Genomic DNA, 16,370 nt, shown 5'->3' with positions numbered 1-16,370 from the left:
CATTATATATTTATTAATCACAAAAATGATCTGATAATATCAAAATTAAGCAATCAGTACTAGTGTCATAAAATAGAATTATACAGTATATAGCACACAGAAATGATGGAAAGAGTGAAAGGATGAACTTGAAGTTATACGCTATGAAAGTATGAAAACACATTGCATTGTAAATTTGTAATTCCCCAATTTCAATCCTTCCAAATAAAAATGTGCTTTATAAAATGATGATTATCTGGCAATAATATGCTTTTTCCTTGGACAAATGGACAGGTAAGATAATAAGGGATTCCATTGGAATTAAGTGGCCAAAAAGAGTTATTCTACGCTTAATTATGATAATTAGCCGCGTAAAGACAACGCAACGTAACACAAAGTTATATTCCACTCCCACTTGTGACAATAGTAGTCTATCAACTATGTCATCTTCTCACCTACAAAAAGATATTGTAATAAACAGACTTGTATAATCAACTCCCACTCCATTTTTAATTTTTTCATTACTTTGACTTATTTCATTATCCATACTCTTTTGTACTTATTATTTTACTATTGTGAAATGAATACGTGTTATTATATAACATGTTTCGGGTGAAAACAATGGGACCTTGTCGAAGGTCCGATGAAGTGGAGAAGACTAGATTCGATCCAAGTAATGTTGGGCCGAAGGTTTCCTGCATAGTAAACACACGTAAACTAGCCTCGGGGGTGCTGCCGAGGAAGGCCCTTCCGATGCTAAAGTCAGTACAGTGCGTAGAAAGAGTACACTATGCAAGAGAATTAGTTGCTTGAGGCTTTTCTTGAATGAATGTACAAATGTAATATTGATGACTTTTATACCTCTGCATACATGGAGAAGTTGGGCCTTAGCCCAATTGGCTAACCTCGAGGACTGATCTTTGACTTTAGCACAGTTGGAGAGATGAACCTTGACCTTGGGCTTTTAATTGGATCATTTAATGCCTAAGCCCAATTGGACTAAATTGGACCCAAACATAACATATTATTGAAATGCCTAATTTCATAATTTAATTTTTTATAATAAAATATATATCTCGGTAAATATATTCTCACAAGATGATCCAACTCTAATCTGCTACCCTGTAATATCCCTATGTGCGGATATAACGTAAAACGTGAAAGCATGATAGACATACTCCAAAAAATAACATTTGCCAGGCTTATATAAATACAAAACATGACGTATAATTCCTACTTAAAAAAACATATCATTCCTAAGTCCACAAATTCGTTACCATTTTTCTCTTTCAAAAAGATTAACCTCATTCGTATCCGTCAATGTCTCATCATACGATAGATCGGAAGCCATCAGGTGACGAGGAGGGGGCGTACGCGGTGTGGGCGACTCCATCAAAGGATGCAAAGATCAGGCTGAAGAAGTTGATGAGCGGCTTACGATCGAAGTTCGGTGGGCCCAAGTTTGATCCTCATCTTACTGTTGTAGGGCCAATCAGTTTAACGGGGAAAGATGCAACAGAGAAATTTCGGGCAGCTTGCCGGGGGTTGAAAGTTTATCCTGCTCAAGCTCAGGAAATTTCTACCGGTAATTCTTTCTGGCAGTCTGTTTACCTCCGCCTTGACGCCACCCCCGAGGTACAAATACTATTTCATTGGATTATAGAATCTTATTGTATTCTTCTCAATATATATTTTTATAATATGTATAAACTATTACTAAAACAAAACATGTTGATGTCATCAATTCCTAGAATGTCTTACGTGTCAAACTCTCGTTAAAAAATCTCTCTCCAAATTTACATATATGATGTCATCATTTATTTATTTATTTTTATTATTTTTTTCCTTCCCTTTTATTTGCTAAAAATAAGGACTTTGTTAGGTATGAAACTTGGCTTTCTCTCCCATTCTAATATTTAATAAATATAGATATTGATTGCTAATTATATGAGTATTTCATTCCTTTAGCTTCCATTCTAAACGTTTATGCTCAAATAGATAATACAACATTAAATATATTTTGTCTAACCATTATTTTTGCATATTTTCAATAACATAGTAAATATTATGATGTAGTATTAAATAATAACAATTTAAAAATGACTATACACATGTTTTTTTTAATATATAAATAATTAAGTGAGCAAGTTATTTTAAAGAGTTATCAACAAAAGATATAAAAATATGGAAATTATTTATCACGACCATACAACGAGCGGGTACTAATCTAGTATTTTTATAAAATTTGAATGTTTATATATAGACATATAGTAGTCATTCTTAAAATGACTATCACTATACTTAATTTTGAGTGGTATATTTTTCTTTACCAAACTTATTTAAAATGTTTTTTCTTTTTTAAAAATATATTTTTTTTCAAGAATTTAATTTTAAAAAAATTTCAATAATTTAGAAAATTAATTTCTAAAAAAACTGAATTTTCAAAAAGAAAATTCATATTTTTATGAACGATTTTCCTAGAAATTGCTTAATTGTAAATCAATTTCCTATTTATTTGCATCGGTTCAAAAACTTATTCCCACAATATGGTCCGCGTAGGATTGGTAGAAACTTTGTGTTTTTTTTATTTATGTTCAGTAAAGAACCGCTAACGATGATAACGATTCTATACTTATAAAACTGCTAACGTCGTTATCGGTTTCTTGTATTACTTCCTCTGTTCTTTTTTACTTTATCTGTTTCTTTTATCACGCTTGTCAATGCAAAACTTTAACGATCAACAACTTAATTTTCCATAAGTAAAAATTATGAAGTTATACATTATGATAGTACTTATTGAGACGAATTCAAAAAGATCCCACATGAATATGTTTTTCCTTACATATTATTTATTAAAGACGGTCAAAGGAGAGGTGATGAATAGTATAAAAGTCAAAGCGGGACAAGTGAAAAAGAACAAAGGAAGTAGGTTTTAACCTGTGAGGTTTCCTAATACAAGAACCGTTAACGTTGTTAGCGGTTTCATAAGCTATCACCGTTAGCGGTTCTTTGTAAAAAAAAAAGAAAAAAAAAAAGCTTCTACCAATCCTACGTGGACAATATTGTGGGAATAAGTTTTTGAACTTTAGGGAAATCTTTTATATGTTTGACCAACAAAAAATAAATCAAAAATCTGTCAATAGCGGGTACAATTTTCAATAAATATTGTATACCCTTAATGACTAATGTGTAGTGAATGTATTAATTCTTTTATACATGCATGGAAAACTAAGAAAACAAATCTATTAACTATTACTAAAACAGAAAACTGTTGTCCTTATCCTCTCTCCCAAACTGTATATGTGTCGCTTTCTCATAAAAAAATTTCCCGCTAAATGCACTTATGATATCATATATTTTTTTTTTTCTCAGGAATTGGTTATTTTTTTTATAATTAATCATTTTCATTTCAATCTTTTGACTGTGTCAATAAATAAATAGATAAATATTTTTTTTGGGTTGGAATAAATAAATTGATATCGAGCTAAAACTTTTTAGGTAACTACGAAGTTTTTTTTTTAGGTTTTAATGTTATTATTATTTTATTTTTTTAAGGATTCTATGTAGTAAATGTTAGCATTATTTTGTATTTTCAAGGTGCTTCTATTTATTTAAATTAGGATCTTTAAATTACAAGTATTTTTTATTTTGATTTTGAACTCTTAGATATGGAGTATACAAATTGATATGCATATGGTTTGATTAGATCAGATTGGCTTTCATTTTTATATTTTGTTACTCATGTAATTTATGATGATAGCTACATATCTTTTATGATCTAATTTATAAGTATATGCGGGAAAATAAATAATGAAAATAAGCTATTTTATTTCAATAATTTTTGTAATCCGTGCATCACACGGGTCTAATCTAGTGATAAATATAAAAGAAACTTGCGGTATTTAAAAACAAAATAGAGAAAATTTATATTCCAATAACAAAGTGTTTTATGTGCGCTGGTCATACCATATGGTCACTTATAAGAAAAACAAAATAATCCCTATAACAGTGATATCTCTATCACAGTGACAAAATAACTCCTATGATGGTTGGTCATACAGTGTGGTCAGCCACATATGAAAGTTTGTGAATACTTATTTTCTGATAATTATAAATTAAGATTAAAAATTACATAAATGAAATTGAAATTTTATAGATAAAAATGTTGACGATACTATTTTATACAAAAAATAAAGTAAGACTCCATATAAGTTATTATTATGAGAAAACTATGTCAATTATGAACTACATAATTATTATATTTTGTAAAAAAAATATGGTAATTATATTTCAAACGGCTATTATAAAATTTTCAAAATAAAGGGTAGCCTTAATAAGTTCTAATCCTATCTTCGAATAAAAAAATAAATAAATAAAAAATAAAGATTCTCAGCATTTGTTTGTCTAAACTTATATTCTGACTTTTACCGTATATAATTTTGAGTTATTTACTTATCTAAATTTTTGTTATTTGTCACATAATCTCTCATAGGTGCTTGGAATTAGTAGTCATTTCGATGAACACTTTGGCAACACCCGTACAACACGTAAGTTTGAAATGTTGTATTTGAGCTTATTAATTAATCATTTTACATTTTTACATTATTAACCATTTTACATTTCTGTAACTAAAAGATTGAGCCTAATTCACTATTGCTTGCATTTAATTTGTTACTAACAATAAAAAAAATTTGTAGCTTACTTACCACACATGAGCCTTCTATATGGAGACTTGACGGATGAAGAGAAGAATGAAGCCATAGACGAAGCTAAAACCCTAGATGACACCATTGATAGCATGAGCTTCGCGATAGATCGCCTAGAACTGTACATTACTCCTGATGATAAGACTCTCAAGTCCTGGATTAAGGTGGAAGAATATGTGCTTTGTGCACATTAATCTACATTTTTTCCAATCTTATTTGCACTAAATTTGTGGCATACATTATACTTAAGTGTCCATGTATTGTTAAAGTTCATGTTGATGTTTCTGGAAGGAGGACTACTGATGTATGTTGTTAAGCGTACCTTATGCTGTTAGATTGAAGTTTTTCATGTTGCTTTTATTTGGTACTCTTGGTCAGATTTTAGGGAAAATATACTTTAATAATCCCAACTTTGCTCAATTTATTTTAAATAGTCTTAACTTTTGATTATTGCAATAATTCTAACTTTTGCTTGCGTTTTCTTTCTTCAATCCCGTTACCGGTAACCTAGAGAAAAGGTTAAATTTTTTTGTAAAAACATATAATTGACACGTGTTGCCTGTTTATTGGTTACCAAAATTAATAAGTTTTTTTTTTTGGAAGGGAATTAATAAGTTTTTTTTTAAAAAAAAAAAAAAAAAAAAATCAAAGCCCAGCCAGCCATGACCACCGCCGGTGGCCACAGCCTCCCTAGCCCAGCCCTATTTCCTTCCCCGATTCTTGATTTCTGGCGCCCAGCACCAATTTCCGACACCTCCATTGCTTCCCCCACCCCGCAAACCTGCCCCCACCAATTTCCGAAGCCCCAAAACTGTAGTCGTCGGGAGAAATTGGGACCACTTTTGAAGGTGGGAAGGGAGGAGGTCTGTTTCCGGGTTAAGAGAAAGGATGGGGGGTCGGTTTTAGTGGTGTGGGAAAAGGGAGGTGTCGGTTTCAGTGGTGTGGGAAGGGAGGAGGTCCATTTAGGGGGTTGCATTGGGGAGAGGAATGGTACAATGACGGCGTTGTGAAGGGTGATGGCAGTGTCCGAGGTGGGGTTAGGGTTGGGGGGCCGATTTTCGGTGTAAGGGGTGGTACAGCGGCGGAAATCGGTGGCTGGTGGCTGGTTGGTTCTAGGGTAGGCTTGGGAGAAGGCCACCGTTGGTGGCCGATGCAGTGGCTGGTGGTTTGGGCTTTTTAATTTTTTTCCTTTTTATTTTTTTTATTTTTTAGGCCAATCACGTGTTGACACGTGTTAGGTAACTTAGAATAAAGAGTTGTTGACTTTTGTTGACCTGTTTGAGATTTTAGAAAGAAAACGTAGGTGAAAGTTGAAATTATTGCAAAATAATTGAGAATTGGGATTATTTTAAAATAAATTGGGCAAAGTTAAAATTATTAAAGTGTATTTTTCTCAACCTTTATTATATTTGGCAATGTGTCCAAATAAACCCAAATATGAGTAAGACTAGTCATCCCATGCATGAGTTACTGATCTAGGTGATACGTTGAGTCATTCTAGGGCCTCTAGCCACGTTCAAAATTACATAGCATGGTTTTTTATTCATTGTAATGAGTTTTATATATATATATATATATAACCATTGTGAAGGTATATGGCATCGATTAGGGTGTTAGAGTATATGTTGTGTCCCATTCATAGTCGTTTTAAACATTTTGAAGGTCCTGTTTTAACTTAAAAAATAAAAAAAAATAAAAAAAAAATATGAAATTTTAAAAATTTTAGATTATCTCAAAATATAGTCCGATTCCAATTATATTCTGTGAAACACCAAACCAAATTCTCAAACTACATTATCAAAGTTGTGAATAGTCCCAATACAACTTCAAACTAATACTACGTATTAATGTATAATCTTGATGAAATTGAAACACCTAATACTAGAGATATCAATTCGGATAATCGGATGGAGTTTGGGTCGGGTCTATTCAAGTCGGGTCTATTCGAGTCAGGTATGTTCGTGTCGGATATATTTGGTTTAAAATTACCCTTTTAACCCGCTTCGGGTCGGATCAGATTACTTTCGGGTCAGGTTAACTTTGGGTCAAGATCTGTCAAGTCCTGGTCGGGTTTGGGTCAGGCCAACTTCAGATTATTTCATGTTCAGTTCGGGTAAAATTGGATTGGGATCAAAACGGGTTTGATCAGGTCAATCTCGGGTCGGATGACTTTGGATCGAGTTGGTTTCGATTCGATTAATTTTGGTTCCGTAAAGTTTAGTTTGATTACTAAAGTTGATTCAGTATTTGGTCAATTCCAATTCAGATATTTTTAATGTTTGGCTGAATTTTGGTTGGTGACCAAATATAATATTCAGATAAGTACAAAATTAGAGTAATTATTGAGTTTTTATCTTGTTATTAGGTCGATATCAAGTTATTCATGTGTCATTTTTTCATATCGTGTCATTAATATATGTTTAAGTAAAAAAAAGGTAAAAAATAGGTTAGGTTAAAAATTATGGTTAGTTTGAAATCATGTCAAGTCAAATCTGTTAAAATCGGGTCGGGTTATTATCGGTTCAGATAAAAAAAACAGAACGGATTGAATCGGGTTTTTGTTGGGTCAATTTCGATTCGGAATGAGTTCAGGTCGTGTCCAATGACGAATCCAAGAATTCTAAGTAGAGGTAACATTTTAGCCAATGAACAATATAAGAGAAAAAAAGTTAGAAACAAGTAATTATATATATTATTGTTAATTAATTAGCCTTTAAATTTTTAAAATTTATTTTGTTTGATAAATTTTCATTTTACAAATATGGAATAATTTATATACTAGTTATCAATATAATATAATGATTAAATTAAAAAGTACTCCATATGTTCAATAAATTATCTTTCTATGTACTCTGTTGTCTTCGTATATCATAAGTTTAAAAACTACTTTGTATTTGGTAATTTATACTAGTATATACTATAAATTTTCTTAATTGCTTCACTCATCACGTAAAACTAAATACTCCGTAGTAAATAAATTACTTACTAAATATGTGTAAAACAAAGTGCAATAAAATGGAAAGAATTTCATCAAATGAAGAAGTTTTTAAAAATAATAACCTACTCATTCCAAAAAAAAAAAAGAAAAAAAAAAATTGGTATCATGTATGATGAATAAAAAATAATTAAAATATAAGTATTATTTTATTTTATAATTTAAAAATCATAAATTATAGTACTTTATTTTCATAAATTAAATGAAAGACTCGAAACAAAAAAATTTAATACATAATGTGTTTTGCAAACATATAAAGTAGAAGCAAAAGTTATATTAAAAAAAAGAAAAGAAGAGAAAAAGAACAACAATAAGGCTCTTTAGTTAAAAGCTAATAGCAGCGGAAGTTGGTACGGAGTATGATTAATTTGCTATGGCTGAATCAAAGAGACCTGCTATCCATAATAACAGTTCTCTTGGATCAACATTTTTTTTTCCAGGGCCCCTTGTGTTTTTCTAGATCCGCCATTAATTATAGAGTTATGTAGTTTTATCAAAATTACAACCCTTAGCTTGTAGCTCCACAATTGCTATCTAGTAGCTCTAACTAACTATTTAGAAATAGCAAGCAAGGACCTCTTATCAGCGAGTGTGGATGCTCTAATAGAGTAACTAGCTAACGAGCTGAGGATTCTAAATATTATAAGCGTCTTTAATAATTAGGGGTGAGCACGGATCGGATATCCGTATCCGAAAATCCAAATATTTGATATTCGATATCTGATTCGAAAATTTCGGATAATATCCGATATCCGGCTATCCAAAATTCTCGAATCGGATAGTCCAGATATCCAATATCCGACCCTTTTTATTAATTTCTTTTTTTTTGAACAAATATTCGACCCTTTTTATAATATAGTTAAAATTCTAATTATTTGGAAAAATCTATTTATTTTTAAAGGCTAATTGATAGTAATTGAACTTCTAATAGAACACAAAAATGCAAGAGTCATTAGGCTTATTCTGAATTCTTTATAAAGAGACTGCAAAATCAAATTTGTAGTTACCAACTACAATTATACATATTTTTTAATCTATTAATTCCACAAATTACAAAATATGATAATCCCAAAATTCAGAATCTAAAATCAAAGTATAACGCATAAAAAACCCAAATGACAAACCAAATACAAAGTATTATTTTGGCATAAAGAACCTAAAATACTGCAAGGCTTGTGTATAGAACAAATAATCATTTAAACCCATTTTCAATTAAAAAAAAATCAGCAAATATTTTAGGTGTGTCCACTGTTAGGGATGTTAATGGGGCGGGACGGGGCGGATGTTGGCCTTCCCATCCCTATCCCCACCTAAGATTTCATAACCATCCCCATCCTCATCCCCGCGGCGGGTCTAAAATTCATCTCCATCCCCGCCCCACGTCCTATTTGGATATCCACCCCCATCTAATCCCCACTTAAGACCCGCCTAATCCCCGCCTCCTAAATACACAATCCTTTATAATTAATAAAGATTGCAAAAAGAAAAAAATTATTGTTAATATTACACATTTTTTTTTGTTTATAATATAAGTGTATTACAAAGTACAAGTATTATATTTAATATTTTATTTTACATAATTTTTTTTATAAAATAGTATAAAGTATACAATTTTGTTTTTAAAAATTTATGGATATGGAATGAGGCGGTACGAAGTGGGGCGGGGATGGGGTAGGTACAACCTAAAATCCACCCCTCCCCTATCACCCGCCAAACCAAGGTGTTGGGGCCGGGATTGGGTGGGTCTCCTATTTGACCCGCCCCACTGACATCCCTATGACCACTGTCCAGTGATGCGAAGCTTGAGAGTTTGAGTGAGAACGTCCGATAAGTTGCCTAATGGTTGAGAACGGACGGTGAGGTGTTGGTTGTGAGGTGAAGCCGCAGAGGTTGTGAGAACTAACGGAAGTATGAGCAAAGGACGAGATTGTCATATAATGAGAAACCGAAATCAAGTTTCAAATATCAAATAAATTCATCAATTAATAACTAATCGCATAAAACAACATAGATCTAAATATTAAACTAAAATGCAGTTTAAAAATCCTAATTCAACGAACTCAACTCAACATAAACATCATATTTCTCACAAAAACAACATGAAATTAACAAAAAAACCGAAGCAAAAATGATAGATCTAAAAAGAAGAGAGATAACCTGAAAAGAAGGTTACAAAAAAATGAAGCAAAAATGATATGAATTTATGAAGACGCCTTCTTTGAAAACAGGAAAGAGAAAGTAGCGAAGGAGGTTTTAAGAATGAGGGAAGAAAAAGGGCAGAGGTGCCAAGGTGAAGGAGAGAGAAAGAGAAGAAGAGAGAGGAGAAAGAGAGGAAGATAGGCGGATGGGGGTCTGAGGTATTTATATTGGGGGTCTCCAATTTTAGGTTTTGATATGTTTTATAACATGCTACAAATGATACGGTATAATGAGTAATTTCTTCCAATATTGGATCGGATATTCGATATCCGATATCCGACTTTTTTTAGATATCGTATATTTGTAATCCAATATTTAGATATCAGATATTCGATCTGATATTCGTTTATCCAATCCAAAATCATTTTAGGATCGAATATCCATAATTTTAGGATCGAATGCGGACCGGATCATCGATTTTTCGGATTTTTAGATAATTTACTTGATCTTATTAATAATACGTGTTCCTATTAAATTGTATTTTAGATTGTATTAATAAATTTCACTTTTCACTTCAAGAATTCTACTAATATTACTTCCTCCGCGGCTCCGCTCATATGTAGCTCATGTTTTTATTTTTGGGTCTCCCATAAAGTTGTTCTTGTTTAATTTTTCTTTTCCTTATTACATGATTAAGTATCTAAAATACCCTTATTATTTTTGCCTTTATTCTTTACACTACCCAAAATACCCTCAAATTTCTTCTTATTTTTTGCGCCCTCACCAACCTACTTTCATATACTTTTCAAATTTATATGTACTTAACATTTGTGCCCCACTCCTTGTCTTACACAGTATTGTGCTCCCCTTTTCATGTATTTTATCCTCATATATCTTAAATACAGGCCCGACCCTTAGGGGGTCCAATATTGCTTGGGGCCTCAAACGCATACAATATATAAAAAATGTTATAGAAAAATATTAGTATGAGTGTTGTGGCGCAGTGGTAAATGTGCAGATCTTAGTTTAGCAGGTGCATGGTTGTTGACTAATTTTTTCAGTTTTTTTTTCCTTTTTTTCCATTTTTTTTTTTAAGGAATTTCTTTCTCTCTTTTATTTTTTTAAAAAGGATTAAATACCCAACTATTGTTAAATGTGTGCTTTATTTTTCATTTTTGACCTTAAGGTTTAGATACTCCCTCTTTTTTCAAATATGTTCTCTATTTTTCATTTTTGGCCTTTTTTTTAATAAGTGTTTTATTCCTATATTTTGAAAGATTGTAACAATATTTTAATACTTTTATCCCTATGGTCCCTCAACTCAATTCCATTTTTTAAAAACATTTTTTCATTCTCTCTTTTCCCTTTACAATAACCTATAAATAGTTTTATAATTTTTTTTTTTTTTGCTTTTCAACATATTTTGCTTAAATGATAATATAATACATTTATTTCTTTACTCTAAACCTTCGTGAAAATCAAAGCAGAGCACTTACTAGAAAGCGCGAGATTATTATACATTTCATTAGAAAAAATGCCTATTTTTATCTCAACTGCACAGGGCCTCCATAATAGTTGGGACGGCCCTGCTTAAAAATATCATGAAAAATCACAAATGAGAACTATATTATGGCGAGAGGAGTAATAGAGTATAAATAATGTTCCCGGGCTTCAACCATAAGCTCGAGAATGTGTTTTATAATCTCTAAAGGGGGCGTGATAGAGAATAAACTTAGTATCATGTCAAATGATCATCTCAACTAAAAACTTAAGCTGATGGTTAAAAGTTGAAACCAATAAATATGTTTTATACTCTATTAAATACCAAATATTTTGCGGTTGTTGATACTACAGAGGAGTAAATTGTGTATTTTGGTATCATGGTATATAATACCATCTAAATTACAATTTAATATCAAAGAATATAATAGAGTCATCCATGTTTCAATAAATCAAATAGCAAAAGAAAATTAAAAGCAGAAAGAGGCAAACATTAATGGTGTTATCAAAGTAACAGCAAAAGAAAAATAAAAAATTACGGAGTAAAATAAACAGGCAAGCATTAATGGTGTAAGAGCAGCAAAAGAAAAAAAAAAAGAGTCAAGCATTAATGGTACTAATGTTACTCGTTTCCAAGAAAAAAAAATAAAAAATTCTACCTCAATTTCATATTAATGGTTTGTGATTTTTAATTATAGGGAGAAAGATAAAAATGCATATGATGAATAGAAAGATAGAAAAAATGACAACATAAAAAGGAAAAAAAAAAATAAAAAATTTGTTGCACATAAAGTGTAGCATTCATTTTTAGTAAATGTTGCACACAATATGAATCGAAGGTATAGAATAAATTAGGCAAGCATTAATGGTGTTGAGTACGTGTTGATACATGTAGCATACTAGCATGTAATAGACACACATTTTTAATATTGTTTGTTATTTTTTTTATGCTTGCAAGGCTATAAATTTGGAAGATTTGTCTTGCAAATTTGTGTAATTCCCTGTGATGCACAGACACGCCACCTGACAGGAGAGTCCGAGTCGACACGCGTGTCGGACACGGACACGGGTGGGACACGGGGCGACACGTGTCCGACACGCAGAAAATCGTGTCCGTTTTTTTTTTTTTAAATTTTGATACTTGGACACGGACCGTGTCACCCCAAGACACGGCCCGTTTTGTATTGGACACGCGAAATACAATACCCTCACTGACTCATGCTCTGCCTCTCCCAACTTCCCAAGTCTCAAACTCTCAATCCTCTCATTCTCTCACTAACTCATACCCTAAGTACTTTGTAGCTCGTCGTCGTCGCCCGTCAGTCGTCACCGCCGGCCGTCGGTCTCACAACCGCTGTCACATTCAAACGTCTGTCTCTGATCTGCTAGCTGCGTCTCTCACCGAGTCACCGTTCGTTGCTGTTTAGGCTTGTCACCTGCTGCTCGTGCTAGGCTGCTAGCCTTCTCTCACCGTTGTTCGTCCTCAGCCACCGCCCAGATCTCCACCAATCTCCAGCTCACTGTCGTCTGTCGCCTGTCGTCCGTCGCGCGTCAGCCACCAGGTATGGTTCTGAGGTTCTCTACTTTGTTTTTTTTTTTTTAAATTCAATTAATTTTCTAATTTTCGATTGCTCCTTCATGTATACATTCAATTAATTTTCTGAAATTCAATTGCTCCTTCATGTATACATTCAATTAATTTTCTGAAATTCAATTGCTCCTTCATGTATACATTCAATTAATTTTCTGAAATTCAATTGCTCCTTCATGTATACATTCAATTAATTTTCTGAAATTCAATTGCTCCTTCATGTATACATTCAATTAATTTAACTTTAACTTGATTAGAATCAGGAACAAGCGTGCATAATTGATCCTTCATGTATACATCCTGTATACTGTAATGAAAATGAAGAACTGAAAATTTGATTTTTGATACTTTGATGTATATTGTATAGTTGGCTAGTTGCTGGTACTTGCTGGACTTGTTGGACTTGTTTAATTAAACTTTAATGCATTTGATATAAGCATGAAAAACTGAAATTGTATTGTTGTCTTGTTGAAATTCTCAGGAATGTCTTCTAGTTCCTCTGCTTCATGCAATGTCAGTGGTAGTAGTAATTCATCTGAGTCTATGAAAGACCCCTACCCTTTGTGGAAGTTTGTTGTTAAGGGTGATAAAATATCGGGTGGTGGAGGAAATTATAATTGGAAATGTAACTTTTGTGGCGAAGTTAAAAATGGTTCATACACTAGAGTGAAAGCTCATTTGCTAGGTGAACAAGGGAAAGGGATTCAAACTTGTAATAAAGTGAAAATTGATGACCTTGCTAAACTAAGATCGCTTCATCGTGAATCCGAGGATTATAAAAAATCTTTGTTACCAAAAGTTCCACCTTTTTCAAATGAACCCATATCTTCTCACACATCAACTGAAGCTACATCAATGAGACTAGGTTCATTTGATAATGTAAAGAAGAGGAAATCAAAAAATACAATTTCTGATGCTTTTAATGTGAAATCTCGTGACCACTTGGATTCTGAAATTGCTAGAATGTTTTACACAGGGGGGTTGCCTTTTAATCTTGCTAGAAACCCTTACTATGTTAGTTCATATACAATGGCTGCCAATTCTAATCTCTCTGGTTATAAGCCTCCCGGATACAACAAACTTAGAACAACTTTGCTTTGTAAAGAGACAGAAAATGTGGATAGGTTATTACAACCTATGAAAGCCACATGGAAAACAAAAGGTGTTAGCATTGTTAGTGATGGGTGGAGTGATCCACAAAGAAGGCCTTTGATTAACATTATGATTGCTTCTGAAACGGGTCCTATGTTTATGAAAGCTATTGATTGCTCGGGTGAGATTAAGGACAAAGATTTCATTGCTACCTTACTAAGTGAGGTGATTGATGAAATTGGAGATCAAAATGTTGTTCAAATAATCACAGATAATGCAAGTAATTGTAAGGCTGCAGGGGAATTGGTTGAGGGTAGGTATCCTCATATATATTGGACACCATGTGTTGTTCATACACTTAATCTTGCAATGAAAAGCATCTGTGCAGCTAAGAATGTGTTGAATAATGTTGAAGTATATGATGAATGTCATTGGATAACGGAAGTTCATGCAGATGCCTTGTTCATTAAAAATTACATAATGAATCATTCGATGAGGCTTTCAATGTTCAATAAGTTTTCGCCATTAAAACTACTTTGCATTGCCGACACTCGTTTTGCTTCAATTGTGTGCATGCTTAAAAGGTTGAAACTCCTTAAAACATCACTTCAATCAATGGTTATTAGTGAGAATTGGTCCTTATACAAGGATGATCGACGCGGGCAAGCCTCACATGTAAGGGAAAAGATTTTGGATGAAATATGGTGGGAAAAAGTTGATTACATTCTTGATTTTACACGCCCAATCTATGAGATGATTAGGGTTTGTGACACCGACAAATCTTCCTTGCATTTGGTTTATGAAAGATGGGACATTATGGTTCAAAAGGTGAAAGATGCCATCTACAAGAAAGAGGGTAAACTAGATTATGAACAATCTACCTTCTTTAATGTAGTTAAAGGGATTCTTAGTAGTCGTTGGAGTAAGGGTAGTACTCCACTTCATTCATTAGCACATTCTTTGAATCCAAGGTAAGGTTTACTTATTTAATTCATCTTTATTTATTTTTCCTTGTTTTTTATTTAATTTCTTATGGCTATTCTTATTTTGTTGTTAAAGATTTTACACGGAAGAATGGCTTAATGAGGTCCCGGGACGAGTTGCTCCAAATGCCGACAATGAAATTTCCACACAAAGATTACAATGCTTTCGAAGGCTTTTCCAAAGTCCCGATGAAAGATTCAAGATCAACACGGAATTTGCAATATTCTCACAAAAATCAGAGGGGATCTTTCTCAACATTGATTGCATGCATGATATGGCTTTGATGGATGCTAAAAATTGGTGGGCAACTTATGGTTCCCAAGTGCCTATGCTTCAAGGTTTGGCTTATAAGCTATTAGGTCAACCTTCTTCCTCTTCTTGTAGTGAAAGGAATTGGAGCACCTATAAGTTTATTCATTCTTGCACTAGAAATAAGCTTACTCCTAAACGTGCTCAAGACTTGGTATACATTCATAACAACCTTCGATTACTTTCTAGGAGAAGTGAAGAATACACTAAGGGGAGATCTAAGTTGTGGGATGTGGGTGGAGATGAGCATGACAACCTAGGAGAGGTTGGTATTCTAGAGATGGCCGAGCTCTCACTTGATGAACCCGAGATGGAGAATATGATTTTTGATGATGTACTTGGTGATGGTGAAGAATGAAACTATTAGTACTTTTGTTTATTTTATTTATGATTTGTAAAACTATTATTAAGACATGTATTTGGTTTGATGGTTTCTTGATATGTATGAGACTACGTTCGTACACTTTGTTTATTTACTTGTTTTAACAAAATTGTGTGTTTTGAGGCTAATTATTTAGTGTTTTATTGAATAGGTTGTCAAATTCTCGTTTTTTTGATATATTATATGCCTTGTTATATGCCGTACCCGTGTCCCCTATTTCAGGATTGCCGTTTTCCCGTGTCCGTATCGTGTCCGTGTCCGTGTCCGTGTCGGTATCCGTGCAACATAGGTAATTCCATGTCTGTTTGCATAGGGTTACAAATTTCAATGATTCGTCTTGTAAAATTGCCGATCTTGACGATCAAACAAGTTTTATCAAATTCACGACTACACATCAATGGAGTTCCATAAAAACGATGCAAATACATTTAAAATTATATTTTTCAGGATTAGTTCAGAAACGATGCCATTAGTTTAGTGTTGTTTACTTGTATTGAGAATTTAAAAACATTTAAGGGATGATTTAAGTGCCAAATGGCTATTATCATTATATGAAATCACCCGTTCGATCCCTATTCCATTTTTTTTTAAAAAAACAAAAAAGAAAGAAAGAAAGGCGTTGACACAAACTTACAGGCAAAATTGGTTTGTGACTTATGAGTGTTAATCATAGAGAGAAGGATAGAAATGCAT

General features: G+C 32.8%; 2 protein-coding genes across 2 annotated transcripts; both read left to right on the top strand.

Annotated features, from left to right (window-relative positions):
* The first annotated feature begins 1,102 nt into the window (after positions 1 to 1,102).
* LOC110728849 (cyclic phosphodiesterase-like) lies at positions 1,103 to 5,105 on the top strand. Its single transcript, XM_021908522.1, has 3 exons — positions 1,103 to 1,614; positions 4,472 to 4,526; positions 4,677 to 5,105. The coding sequence occupies exons 1-3, from the start codon at positions 1,300 to 1,302 to the stop codon at positions 4,877 to 4,879; spliced, it is 573 nt and encodes a 190-aa protein (XP_021764214.1). The 5' UTR covers positions 1,103 to 1,299; the 3' UTR covers positions 4,880 to 5,105.
* Positions 5,106 to 13,552: 8,447 nt separating this feature from the next.
* On the top strand, positions 13,553 to 15,961 carry LOC110728848. Its single transcript, XM_021908521.1, has 2 exons — positions 13,553 to 14,973; positions 15,062 to 15,961. The coding sequence occupies exons 1-2, from the start codon at positions 13,766 to 13,768 to the stop codon at positions 15,651 to 15,653; spliced, it is 1,800 nt and encodes a 599-aa protein (XP_021764213.1). The 5' UTR covers positions 13,553 to 13,765; the 3' UTR covers positions 15,654 to 15,961.
* The last annotated feature ends 409 nt before the right edge of the window (positions 15,962 to 16,370 follow it).

The sequence above is a fragment of the Chenopodium quinoa genome, unplaced genomic scaffold (genome assembly GCF_001683475.1).
Source record: "Chenopodium quinoa cultivar QQ74 unplaced genomic scaffold, ASM168347v1, whole genome shotgun sequence".
Lineage (NCBI taxonomy): Eukaryota > Viridiplantae > Streptophyta > Magnoliopsida > Caryophyllales > Amaranthaceae > Chenopodium > Chenopodium quinoa.
This window is presented reverse-complemented; position numbering and strand designations above follow the sequence as displayed.

Coding starts and splice junctions, on each gene's coding strand:
- LOC110728848 (XM_021908521.1), top strand. CDS start 13,766: ATGAGACTAGGTTCATTTGATAATGTAAAGAAGAGGAAATCAAAAAAT. Junction 14,974..15,061: donor GCACATTCTTTGAATCCAAG/GTAAGGTTTACT, acceptor TTGTTGTTAAAG/ATTTTACACGGAAGAATGGC.
- LOC110728849 (XM_021908522.1), top strand. CDS start 1,300: ATGTCTCATCATACGATAGATCGGAAGCCATCAGGTGACGAGGAGGGG. Junction 1,615..4,471: donor GCCTTGACGCCACCCCCGAG/GTACAAATACTA, acceptor AATCTCTCATAG/GTGCTTGGAATTAGTAGTCA. Junction 4,527..4,676: donor TGGCAACACCCGTACAACAC/GTAAGTTTGAAA, acceptor AAAAATTTGTAG/CTTACTTACCACACATGAGC.